The sequence below is a fragment of the Amblyomma maculatum genome, chromosome 1, assembly GCF_055883805.1.
Source record: "Amblyomma maculatum isolate TAMU_Amacu chromosome 1, ASM5588380v1, whole genome shotgun sequence".
Taxonomy (NCBI): domain Eukaryota; kingdom Metazoa; phylum Arthropoda; class Arachnida; order Ixodida; family Ixodidae; genus Amblyomma; species Amblyomma maculatum.
The window spans coordinates 174,793,365-174,806,125 of NC_139344.1; the positions used below are offsets into that span (position 1 = coordinate 174,793,365).

General features: G+C 48.2%; 1 protein-coding gene across 1 annotated transcript in view; it reads left to right on the top strand.

Moving 5' to 3' along the window:
- The window catches only part of LOC146204936 (kynurenine--oxoglutarate transaminase 3-like), a 14,931-nt gene extending 2,170 nt beyond the window's left edge, over positions 1–12,761 (top strand). The window contains exons 2-4 of the mRNA XM_084605536.1: positions 8,305–8,440; positions 12,035–12,184; positions 12,750–12,761. Coding sequence (XP_084461662.1) covers positions 8,305–8,440; positions 12,035–12,184; positions 12,750–12,761 — 298 coding nt within the window. The remainder of the gene's footprint in view (positions 1–8,304; positions 8,441–12,034; positions 12,185–12,749) is intronic.

The window sequence follows — 12,761 nt, forward strand, 5'->3', positions numbered from 1 at the left end:
TGTTTATTTTTCGTTTTTTTTTTTTGTTACGCACCGTATGCTTTGCCTCAAAGCTTCAATGCCCACGTAGAGTTGGCTTTTTCTCAGAGCTAGCTAGCCTGATGGTAAAGGCATTAAAAAAAAAAAAAAAAAAAAAAAAGAAAGAAATACGCCGTTTTATTGTTTTTTTTTTCTTTCGAAAAACAATAACTTTTTCTCACGATCCTACGCTTTGCGCGATTTCATTTTACGTCTTACACGCCCCTACGCAATTTCATTTTAGTTGAAATACGTCTCCCCGGGAAGACCCAGTTAACTATAGCCTATATTTTTTAAAAACGTGTTTACTACGAAGGCAAGAAATGTAGGGTCATCTATGGAATACGAACTGCGACTTCAGTTTCAATTTACCATTTCCGAGTTTTTGCTAACATATTGTCAGGCATGCGAACAGAAGAGAACAGAGTGCAAAAAGAGGCTCACCGGGATAGAAGTGGGAGAAGAGGAAGCTCACCATCTGTTGGTTAGCACATCAGGCTAAGGTGCAGAACCATTCTGTAAATAAACCTTAACAGTGTGGTGGAGGTGCTGGGTGAGGTGCTGGGGTGCTGGGGTCAAAGGGGAGGGGCCCCTTTGACACCCACAATGATTCAAGACGGCGATGCACGGCAGCCAGGTCCAGCGGCACCCGCATGGCAGCATTACCGTGAGCCGCGGACCTTTTCTGGCAAGGCTGGCGAAGACGTGGACGACTGGCTCACCAATTACCAGCGGGTGAGCAAGTACAATCGCTGGGATGCCACTGTAATGGTGGCAAATGTTTTTTTCTTGGACTCCACAGCCCTGACATGGTTTGAGAACCATGAAGCGTCCTTAACGAGCTGGGAGCGTTTTCAAGAGGAGATTCGAAATTGTTTCGGGGATACCACGGCAAAACGGAAATGCGCTGAGCAGACTTTATTCCAGCGAGCCCAAGGGCCTGGTGAAACATGCACAATGTACATAGAAGAGGTCCTGAAACTCTGCAAAGCGGTGGATCCGAGCATGTCCGACGAAGACAGAGTTGGCCACCTCTTAAAGGGCATCGCGGTGGACGTATACAACTTTTTAATTACAAAAGAAAACTTGGATTCTCCCACGGCCGTGATCAAGCACTGTCGTACGTTCGAAACTTTAAAGCTGCGTCGCATAACCCCGAAATTCGGCCGTCTGCCTAACGTGACTACTGTTGCAAGCGTGGATTCTCACGAGCATTCACATGAGCCCCCGCATTTGGCCGACATGATTCGCCAAATTGTCCGTGATGAGCTCTCCCGCCATCATGATGTGAACCGCAGTGCAATCCCCTGCGATAGCTGCTCCCTGCAGGCAGCTGCCATCCAGCGCACTTCTTGGCGTTCTACCGCTCCTCCTCCCGTCCGTAACCACCCAAACGACTCATATGGCCCTGCTCCCCCAGCTCGTACCCACTACAGGGCGCCACCTCCTCCGCAACAACCCCAGCGGCTGGACTTTGTTGATCGCTTCGATCCTATTACCGAGGACTATTATTCGGACCGTGCTTGTGAACCACCCGTCTGTTACCGCTGTGGTATGCTTGGCCACATATCCAGATTCTGCCGCCGCCGGAACCCGCCACCACGCTACCAGCGCCAATGGTGGAATCGCCGTTCTACCGTGAGTCCAGAAGTCCGTGACCCGACCTATCCCCCTCCTTCGGGCTCCTACCATTACGTACCACCACGCAACGACTCACCAGTTTCTGATCGCAGCCTGACTCCTCCTGCCCGCCGCTCTCGACAATCGCCTTCTCCCCGCCGTTCTTCTCCGCCACCGGGAAACTAGCGTGTGCGGCCGATGGAGGTGCGGTCGCCAGGTCATCGATATTGCCAATTCCTCTACCGGTCGTTATGTTGAAGAACCGCTTGGAAGTAAGTGTTAGTGGATGGTGTTTGTGTTATGGCCTTAGTGGATACGGGTGCTGCAGTTTCCGTGATGAGCTTAGATTTTAAGAACCGTCTCGGCCGCAAAATTATGTTTGGTTGGGATAGAACTGTCATATTTCGAGGTGTAGGGGGAGAATCGTTGGTTCCACTTGGTATTTGTTATGTAAATGTAGCGATGGCTGGACACGAGTTTAGAACTGAATTTACGGTGCTCCCTCGCTCTACGCACGACGTTATTCTACGAGCTGACTTTTTACAGCAGTGTGGCGCAACTCTCGACTTCAACAGTGGCGAGATATCAATAAGCCCCAGCCTTCGATCGGCCCTCATAGAAGACTCGCCGCGGGCTGTCCAAGCGTTTTCTGTCTTCGAGGATACCGTCGTTCCGGCGATGTCCGCCATCTTCGTCCCAGTTGTGTCTTCGGGCGCGGTTCCCAATGCCTTCGACGCTCTGGTGGAACCCGCTTCCCTTTCCGGTGCTAAAAAGAGTGTGTTGGTGCCCCGCAGCGTTGTTCGAGTGAACGAGGGCCGTACCACGCTTTGGACTGTCAACCATACCAATGAACCTGCCGTATTGCCGCGTGGCTTGAAACTCGCCGACTTTGAAGAACGCCTTTCTATGCATATCGCCGCGTTCAGTGACGGCGTTGCTTGTTCAACTAGACGTCCAGATCATGCTGATTCCCGGTTTCAGTCCATGATAAATCAATCGCTACCCACCAACGATCGCCGAATATTGATGGAGGTTCTTATGAAACATGCGGACGTGTTCGACTTTGCTCGAGATCAGCCCCCACCGATTCCGCCTTCCCGCATCCATCACATGATCGACACTGGATCTGCACATCCGATTAGACAGACACCATACCGTGTTTCACCTTCAGAACGTAAGATAATTGACGAACAGGTCCGTGATATGATGCAAAGAGGAATCATTCAGGAATCATCTAGCCCATGGGCCGCCCCTGTGATTCTCGTGAAAAAGAAAGATGGCACCTGGCGATTTTGTGTCGACTATCGCCGCCTCAATACTGTCACCAAGAAGGATGTTTACCCGCTCCCGCGTGTTGATGATGCCATTGACTGCCTCCATTCAGCTTCCTACTTTTCATCTGTTGATTTACGGTCCGGATATTGGCAGATACCAATGCATCCGAAAGACAAGGAGAAGACGGCATTCGTGACTCCCGATGGGTTGTATGAATTTAACGTGATGCCTTTCGGCCTATGCAACGCTCCGGCTACCTTTGAAAGATTTATGGACACTCTTTTGCGTGGACTGAAGTGGCAAATTTGCATGTGTTACCTAGATGACGTAGTGATCTTCGGGAGGACCTTCGCCGAGCATAACAGCCGTTTAGCTGTGGTCCTTAACTGCATGGAGGAAGCGGGTCTTGTGCTGAACTCTAAGAAGTGCCGCTTCGGTGAACGACAGATCGTTGTGCTTGGGCATTTGGTTGACAAAGACGGTGTTAGGCCTGACCCACAGAAGATTGAAGCTGTCAGTTGCGTCAAAGAGCCCAAGTCTGTGAAAGAACTCAGGAGCTTCCTGGGACTTTGCTCTTACTTTCGACGCTTCATCCTTAAGTTTGCTGAAGTAGCCTACCCCCTCACATGCCTCTTGCAGAAGGATATTCCTTTCAAATGGACTCCTGAATGTGATTCTGCGTTTCGCCAGCTCAAGTTTCTTCTTACCTCGTGGCCCATACTGCGTCATTTCAGCCCGACCGCTCCCACTGAACTCCACACTGACGCAAGTGGCATCGGCGTGGGTGCTGTGCTCATACAACGGCATGACGGAAACCAACACGTTGTCGCTTACGCAAGTCGCACCCTTAGCAAGTCTGAACGCAACTATACCGTGACGGAGCAAGAGTGCCTTGCCGTCGTTTTTGGCGTACAGCGGTTTCGCTCGTACCTTTATGGACGTTCCTTTACAGTCATCACGGATCATCATTCGCTTTGCTGGCTGGTGAATCTACGCGACCCCTGCGGTCGGCTGGCCCGCTGGGCAATACGCCTTCAGGAGTTCAACTTTACAGTGTCTTACAAAAGTGGCCGCCAACATGCTGACGCTGACTGCCTCTCGCGGCTGCCTCTCGCAACTACCCTCTGCGATGACAACTTTGACGACTATCTTGCTGCCGTTTTCGTACAATTTCCGGATCCTGCCACTTTCCAGCGAGAACAACGAAAAGATCAAGACTTGGTATCACTTTTTGAAAAAGCTCGTGATCCGGCATTTGCGAACCCTTTCTGCATTCGCGATGGTTTGCTGTATCGAAAAAATTACTCGTCTGGCGGTGCACGCTTTCTGCTAGTCGTTCCGGCTAGCCTCTACTCCTCTGTTCTACACTCTATGCACGATGACGTTACAGCTGGGCACTTGGGGTTTGCCAGGACTCTTACGCGCATTAAGGAACGTTTCTACTGGCCAAATATGCGTCGAACCACTCAGCGTTACGTGAACTCCTGCGTGCAGTGCCAGCGGTTCAAGCTTCCCACCACTTCTCCGCCGGGCCACTTACATCCGGTGACACCACCGACCACACCATATGAGCAAGTGGGTGTTGACCTCATAGGCCCGTTTCCCCGCTCGTCCAAAGGCAATCTCTGGGTCATCGTGTGCGTTGATCATCTCACGCGTTACTGTGAAACTGCCGCCATCCCTTCCGCCACCGCCGCTGACGTCTCGTTCTTTCTTCTTCACGCTGTCGTCCTCCGTCATGGGCCTCCCCGTGTAATTATCAGTGATCGAGGCCGCCAGTTTACGGCAGATGTTGTGGAACAGCTTCTGCGCTATTGTACTTGCCAGTTGCGTCACTCTACGCCGTCCCATCCTCAGACAAATGGCCTCGTCGAACGTACAAACCGGACACTGACGAACATGCTTGCGATGTATGTTGACTCGCGGCACAAGAACTGGGATGACGTGCTTCCTTTCATTACTTACGCCTATAACACCTCGAAGCATGAGACAGCTTCCTATAGTCCATTTTTCCTCCTCTACGCCCGTCCGCCTCGACGTTCTCTTGACACCATTTTGCCGTTCTCGCTCGACACCGAGCCGTCTGTTTCGAGCACCCTCTGCCGCGCTGAAGGGGCTCGTCGGGTCGCCCGATTACGCACTCTGGCCTCGCAGGACCGCTCTACGCAGCGCTACGATTGTCGGCATCAGGATGTCTCCTATCTTCCCGGCGACTTAGTGTGGCTCTGGACACCTCTCCGCAAGCGTGGTTTGTCCCAGAAGCTGTTGTCGCACTACACAGGCCCATTTATTGTGCTCAAACGCATCAATGAGTTGAACTACGTCGTGTCTCGCCAATGTTCCCAAGGTCGCCCCTCTCGGAAAACACAGGTAGTTCATGTCGCAAGAATGAAGCGCTGCCACTCTCGCTCGGGACTCTGACTGACAGCCCAGGGGCTTCGTCTGCGAAGGGGGAAATGTCAGGCATGCGAACAGAAGAGAACAGAGTGCAAAAAGAGGCTCTCCGGGATAGAAGTGGAAGAAGAGGAAGCTCACCATCTGTTGGTTAGCACATCAGGCTAAGGTGCAGAACCATTCTGTAAATAAACCTTAACAATATTGCTATCCGCAAGTTAATGCAATGTTCTAAGCTTCCGACGCCCAGAAAAAAAAAATGCATCTGAAGTTTTTCCTGCTCTCGCCCCGAGTAATTAAAACTGCCTTAGAAAACCAACGGGCTGCATTATTGAAAATTATCATGAGGCAACTGTACAATGTGCCAAGATACATTTATAGACATGCATAGAAATGGTCAGCGCTTCTGACGCATAGCAATAATAAATAAATAATTGGTTCACAGGAAGGGAAAGGCGCAGTAACTATCACACTGGCTCTGTGGACACCCAAACCGCGCCGTAAGCATTAAATTTTATTTCTGAAGTTCCTGCTGTGCTTACAATGAGATTGGCATAGAAAACTGACGGGGTTCTGCTTTGAAAATAATTGAGTACTTTCTTTATGTACATGTTAATAGATATAGTTTAAGGTTCTAATGCGTGGCAAAAGTTTGCTTATAAAAAATGTCGTGCGCTCACAACGAGTAATAAATAAATAAAGAACAAAACACCACATGTCTGCCAAGGGAGGATCTACGGATGTATTGAATGTTAAGGTGTAGTTAGACAATATGTGAAAAACTTTGTACAAACATTCTTTCCTACGATTTGTCCAAAATGTCTACGCGTGAGTAAGGACAAAAAGCAATGCTCCAAAGCTTGAAGAATCCCCTGTATAACTGCGTGAGTCTATATAAACAGCTGTTACTGAAAGATCTTATGGATGAGATTCGTGCAACGTCACCGATCGTAGCAGCCAGGAGAAAGAGATGTGAGGAACAAAGAAGCGGCAATGGGAGGATTAAGGGGGGCAGAAGTAGGGTGAAGGAATGCATAGACGTTGTCTCGAAGAGGGACAGAAATGAGAAAAAAAAATATTTGTGGTTTAACTCTGGCTAACCCTAGTTGAATTTCGATAGCAACGGCGGAAGCTTCTTTCACCTACTACATTATTGCTCTATCATGCCCTATCAGGTGTAAGAGTATGACGCGAGAGCGTAAGTTACCAGTCTTCTTCTTCTTCTTCTTCTTCTTCTTCTTCTTCTTTTTTTCTCCTTCTCATTCTTCTTCTGCTCCTCCTCGTGGCCAAGCGTGGCCTCCGCCGGGACCACACGACGGCTCGAAACCTGGCGCAGTATTGCTATCGCCAAAAAAAAAAAAAAAAAAGAATACTGGCCAGCACAGAAAGAAGGAGAGACAAACGAGAGAGCGCAATGGGCGGACAACGAAGAATGACAAAAGAGAAGAGGTTATTTGTTGGAGAGGAAAACGAAACCAAAAGGCAGCTACATTTCAAGATATGCAGCCAGCTATAAAAGCTTCCATGCGCGCACAGCGATTTCGAGATGCGCGTCGCTGAAGCTGTGAAGGGTGTCCACCAGTGATCCAGTCTAATTGGCTCTATGTTCCTCTTTCCTCCCGAGCGGCCGCAATTAGGAAACAAAGGTGCTTAGTGAAAAAGATTTAAGCCAACATTCCTTTTTTGGGCCACTGTGAAAAGAAAGTAAACAGCTGGAAAAGCAGCGTGCTCGAATAGCGCACAGCTGCCTTGCCACAGTCCTAGATGGGTGATGCGAAAGACGCTTCGCGCTCGCGAGGCTCGGCGTCGCCGTAATAAGACTAAAGACGGCGGGTGACGAAGGCCTCGCAGCACCGAAAGCTGCGCCGCAGACAACACGTAGAAGATAGAGTTTTAACTTTCGAAACTACCGTCTTGGACGAGGCTTGCTGCTAAGGGGGCCGCTGTGGGACGAGAGCGTAAGAAGAGTCAATATGAAGCGAATGGCACTCCCAGCTGGAGACTTGAGCCGATTCTTCAATTAGGCTATTGCGTAGTTTAGCCAGTATTAGCTAGAGCGCTGAGTCGCCATCGGCGGTGGTGATGAAAAACATTTATAGCGTGAAGGTATGCATGAGTCGGTCCTTAAGTGTCGGGCCCTTACAAACTCTCGGCTGTGGCGTAACGGGTAGAAGGAACGAGCAGCACAGCGGAAGACGAGCGACAGCGAACGTAGAGTGCAGCGGAGTATGAAAGCACAGCAATGTCAAGGATAGCATGAAGAGGAAATTAAAAGAGATTCGTACAGTAGAAATATGGGAAGGAAAACTGAAGGAGAGATTATGGCAAAATCATGAGGAAGGAAGAGGAAAGGTATAGGTGTGTGTGCGTGTGTGTGTGTGTGTGGGGAGGGGGGGGGGGGCTGCGAAAGCGCCTGTAGGAAAGTGAAAGGGAAAGGGTGGGATGGGAGAGGGATTGCCGAAATCTGTTGTGCTTCTTCGGTGGAAGCGACCGCTGCAAATCGCTCCGGCCGAACGTTCCCGTATGCGAACGCATTTCTCTCAGATACATCAATAGCTGCGTCCATATTTCTTATTACTTAGTACCGTAATTAAAGGCCAAAATTTTCCGGCTCTTTATACTAAAACTATGCTCTTATATCTATGGACGATGCTAAAACTGTGGGGCTAAAAACGCGGCCAACGCACGCTGAGTAACTTTAGACATCGCGGACTGTGAGCTTCGCAAGCTTATCTTACTGAGGAGGGATATATACCTGCAAGTCGTCCTGCCGGAAACATTACCTTTTCATTTGTCCTCTTTATTTTTTTTTTCTCTTTTTTTGCTGAACTACATGCATGCAAAATAGAGTAAATATTTCGCGGAATCCCCCAGATAGAGTAGACTACATTAAGAGGAGTGCTCCTTATGAATGAATGCAGATAACTGATTTCTCCCTTATTTCACAACCGGGTAATTAAGCTCTGGTTTCTTTCCACAAACCCTCCCTCATGGCAGGAGAGAGGCTGTTTCTCCGGTTGGAACTGTTGACCTCGGTTTGGGGCACCCCGACTTCTCTCCGCCAGACTTTCTAGTCAAAGCCCTGCAAGAAGCCACATTGGATAACTCCCTTCACCAGTACACGCGAGAATTTGTAAGTAAGTGTTATTGTGGACAGTCTCAACTGACAGCATCTCCTTTGCTACTATTGCAGATATGAGCGTGCAAGCAAGGCGACCTAAATCACATTCATTTCACGTTGCGCGTTTTGGTATCTGACGCTTTCATTTCTCGTTTCTCGCTCACAAAACAAACAAGAAATTAGAAGAATAATGTAAAAGATCCAGTTACAATTGATGATGATGATGATGCTGCTGCTGCTGCTGATGATGATGATGATGATGATAGGAACGGAAATATAAAATACAGATTTCACGATAGTAAGTTTACATATGTAATGAACAAGCAGTTCAACATTATTAAAATTTTTGTTTTTTGCTAACACAATAGGAACGCAAGTGAAACTATTAAAAATGAAAAAGCGACGCTCGAAATATATCGAAGAAAAGCATTTTCAAGCGCGCTGCGGAACATATCAAGATTAGATACAGTTGTCAAAAAAGGGATAAGCTGTTCCAGTTCTTGCTAGTTCAAAAAAAATATATATATGAAATCCCATTACGGTGGCAAAGCGCGCTATGTTAACTTTCTGATTATGGTTGCATAATCAGATTAACGAGATTAAGATTAACGAGAGAGCGACGTTTATTTGGTAAGAGATTGGGTAAAATTAATAATGCACGCTCGTTCACATTTAGACAAAAGTGAATACAAGAAAGACATTGATCAGAGTTATTAGGGTAGGACTGACGTGGAAGCAATAAAAGTTGTATCGCCACTGCTGGCGCGCTTGTGGGAGAGTGATCAGGGTTAATTCAGACACTTGAAGTTTTTGAATGTGCACAACAATATCGCTACAGGAAATCTTCGTTCCATCACTATACTGAAAAGCGCTTAGGGTGATCGGCATCGAAATCGCAGCATGGTACAGCCACTGAGCCACCTGCAGTGGTACGGAAGAGTTTACGAATCTACGAGTGTAATACGGAATTCACAATTAATACAGTTAATTTTGCAATAGGTGAAGCGTTATAGTGCAATAGCATTTTGAGCCTATTCTCTAACATACTTTTAATTTCAGCAGTGATGCTTTCTTTGACTACATTTTAGCATTCCCTATTAGGTACTGTATACAACAGCCTCTACATTACTCTGGGGTTCCCATGTGATGAATACAGCACCTTATAGTGCGTACGTTCTTTTAGCGGTAGACCATTCCGAAACAAAGATGGTGGCTCTCAGCGTCCGGTCACTCACACTTGTAAAATGATAATTTCAAATTCAAATTAATCTATTTTTCTTTTGTAAAAGGAGGAAGTAGCCACAAAAAGCTACCATTCCCGGTAGCTTGACGATGTGGCTACCCCTACAAATCTTAACAACAACTGCGCATGTAAGCATATGGTCACAGGTGGAAATAGAGGAGCATGAACGGCCGCTTATTGGCAGCCTGCGGTCACTAACGTCTTCCGGTAAGTTCGATAAGTCCGTCAGCGCGTCGCGAAGGGTGGACATTCCCTTCACGAAGGACTTGTAATTCACGGTACAAACACGGCGAAAGGCCCTATAAGGGCAAAAAAGAAAGATTTTTGCGGAGTGACCTCTCTACCGGATGGGAGTCCATACCCCGGCCTTGTCATCGCGATGACTTTCGACGTCCTGGTAACGGAGATTGTATCGCTGGGAATCACGGCTTGTTGCTGACGAATGCGAAGCCTGGTTAGCCGGCGGGTTTCTTCGACAAGAATTCTTCGGCGCCAGAGACGGAGGTGTGTGCACCATCCGGGAGGAGCATCGCATTTACTGTGGTCGTCCCTTCACGTCCATGAATAAGGCGGAAAGGCGTAGGGCCGGTAGTTTCTTGCACTGTGGTGTATGTGCAAAAGTGACGCAGGGCAGAACAGCACGCCAATTCTTGTGGTCAACGTATACACGTACGTGGAGATCATATCAGTTAGGGTTTTGTTTAGGCGCTCCGTCAGTCGCTCCGTCATTCAGTGGTTTATGCGCTTACAGTGGTCGTTCCAATGGTTGTAGGCGGCGATGCGGTCATATAGTTGTCGAGCCGATCTCGAAGAGCTGCAGAGTGGCAGCCATGGAAAGATCTTGGAATGCGTGGCGTATGAATGACGAGCGGGGAGCCTGTAGCGCCCGGTAGGTCACTATATTGAGTGGCCGTTGTGACGGGCATTCTAAATTCAAAAGGGGGGGGGGGGGGGGGAGCTGAGGTACGCCGCAGCCGATTTGGGTGAAAAGCCTAGGAATCGGCGGCTTGTCCGAGGTACTGTTGGTTATGGTGTCTTGAATACGCTGATTGCTTCCGTCCGGACCAAAGGATATGGATCCACCCAGCACCTCCACCAACTGTAATGGATGAAAATAGCGAAGCAGCAAAGGCCGCTTAGGCAGCCTCGGTCAACAACGCACTGCAGTCTCTTCGTCTTGCCACGAGGGAGCCACACCGATGGCAAGGACTGATGTCACTTAGACAGTTCCACAATACATGTGGCATTATATACATACAGTATGTATGCTTAAGAGCCTTTTGTTTTTGCTTTGCACTATCATTTCTGGTTGGCGTATGCGTATCCGGCGGCACGTTCTCACGTTTGTCTTGCGTCTATTACCTGTGCAAGCCGCAAATAGACACGTATGCGTTAGGAAGTGAAAGAACTACGCTGCATCGTTCCGACACTTTCATGCAATGTCTGGTGTTGGGAGACGAAAGCTTTGCTATGAGGATGCAGTGACACTGTCGCTTGCATGGTTTCAATAACAAAGTCTTAATTACAGCTGCCAGAGGCGTTAACACCAGGGAAGTAACGAGGTGTGCTTATATTTCCAATTGCTTTTGTTACTTCACTTACTCTTTTCAGTCTCACTGAGTCGCGAACTGCTGACACATTTAGTATGTACAGCCGTACCCATACGTCGCACCATGACATCTGTCGTCATGGCTACATTACAACCAAGCATTAACAAACAGTTCGGTGCATGAAAATAAAGTTTCTGCAAATAACATTGCCGACTGGTATTACCGCCACCAATTTTATACATTATTCCCAATGCACCAACGCGAAAAGTAAGCCGGTGGTTGTTGGCACACCCTTAGTCTGGGTGAAGCAGGCCTGTATGACAATGCAGTTCAGCCTTTGTCAGTCCTTGGGCGCCGTGGAAAGAGAAAATCTGAGCATGCGTTTTTGTTTTTTTCGTAGCGAAAGCTACACTACGCTACCCTTGAGCATTTCGCCGGTGGCTGAAAGAGCGCCAGATTGGGACTCTCCTTTCATATCGGAGGGTGACATTAGAACCAGCCTGCCATGACATTTTAATTCAAGTTATCCCTATGCCACGCAGGCACGTTCGTATACGGCTTTGTTAAAGCGGGGCTTTACATGTTGAGCGGTAGCCTACGCTATCACGTCACACTCTTAAAGGCGGAGCCTGCTGTTCGAATGGCATGCGCAGTACATTAAAGTGGATTCTGCTTAGAACGCCGGTGAACTTTGATGCGTTCAACGGAGCGCTGGTAGTGTTCGATGCAACGCTCGGTCACCCGCAGCCAAAGCTTTCACTCCACATTCGGTTCTGCAGCGTTTAACCCCTCTAATGTTTTTCTTGCGTGCAGGGTCACCCGCGTCTGGTGAATGCTCTGTCTAATATTTACTCACCCCTGACTGATCGAAGGATTGATCCACGCAATGAGGTGCTGGTTACCGTGGGTGCCATCGAAGCCCTCTACGCTACCGTTAATGGGTTATTGAGCCCCGGCGACGAGGTCAGTGAAACTAATATCGCAAACAGCGTTATGCTGGAAAGCCGAATGTACTTGCACAGCACTCCGTTTTTAACTTGATGCAGTCTTGTAGAATTCCATTCTTGTGAAAAACAATTGTGTTTTCTCTAAAAGTCTGCGCACCCCTTATCGCTCCCCCCCTCCTCCCCCTCATCACCTGCTGGGCCAGCATTGAGAAAACAACAGAGACCCCCCACAAATGCTTGAACCGTGTCATTATCGCGTTTTAATCTTCTACAGCCCTTAGCAATATTTTGAACTTCCGTACTTGTTAAATAAGGTGATCACTTCAATAAAATTCCATGATCATCAGGACTATGTAAGAGCAATGGACGTCGGTTACGTAGCAAGTTTTGTGTTTTATTCGTGTATCTAGTTTTCATCCTCAGCCTTGAAAGCTTGCAATTCATTGATTCGCTCGCTGAAGACGTGAAACTCTCGCCACAAGTTGTGACAGTGCTGCAAGCTTATAAAGTGCGTGATTTTGGTCTTCAGCCCTTAATTCGTGATTTTGCATTATGAATCCCCTTTCTCTTTCCTAATGCAGATAGTCAGCTGA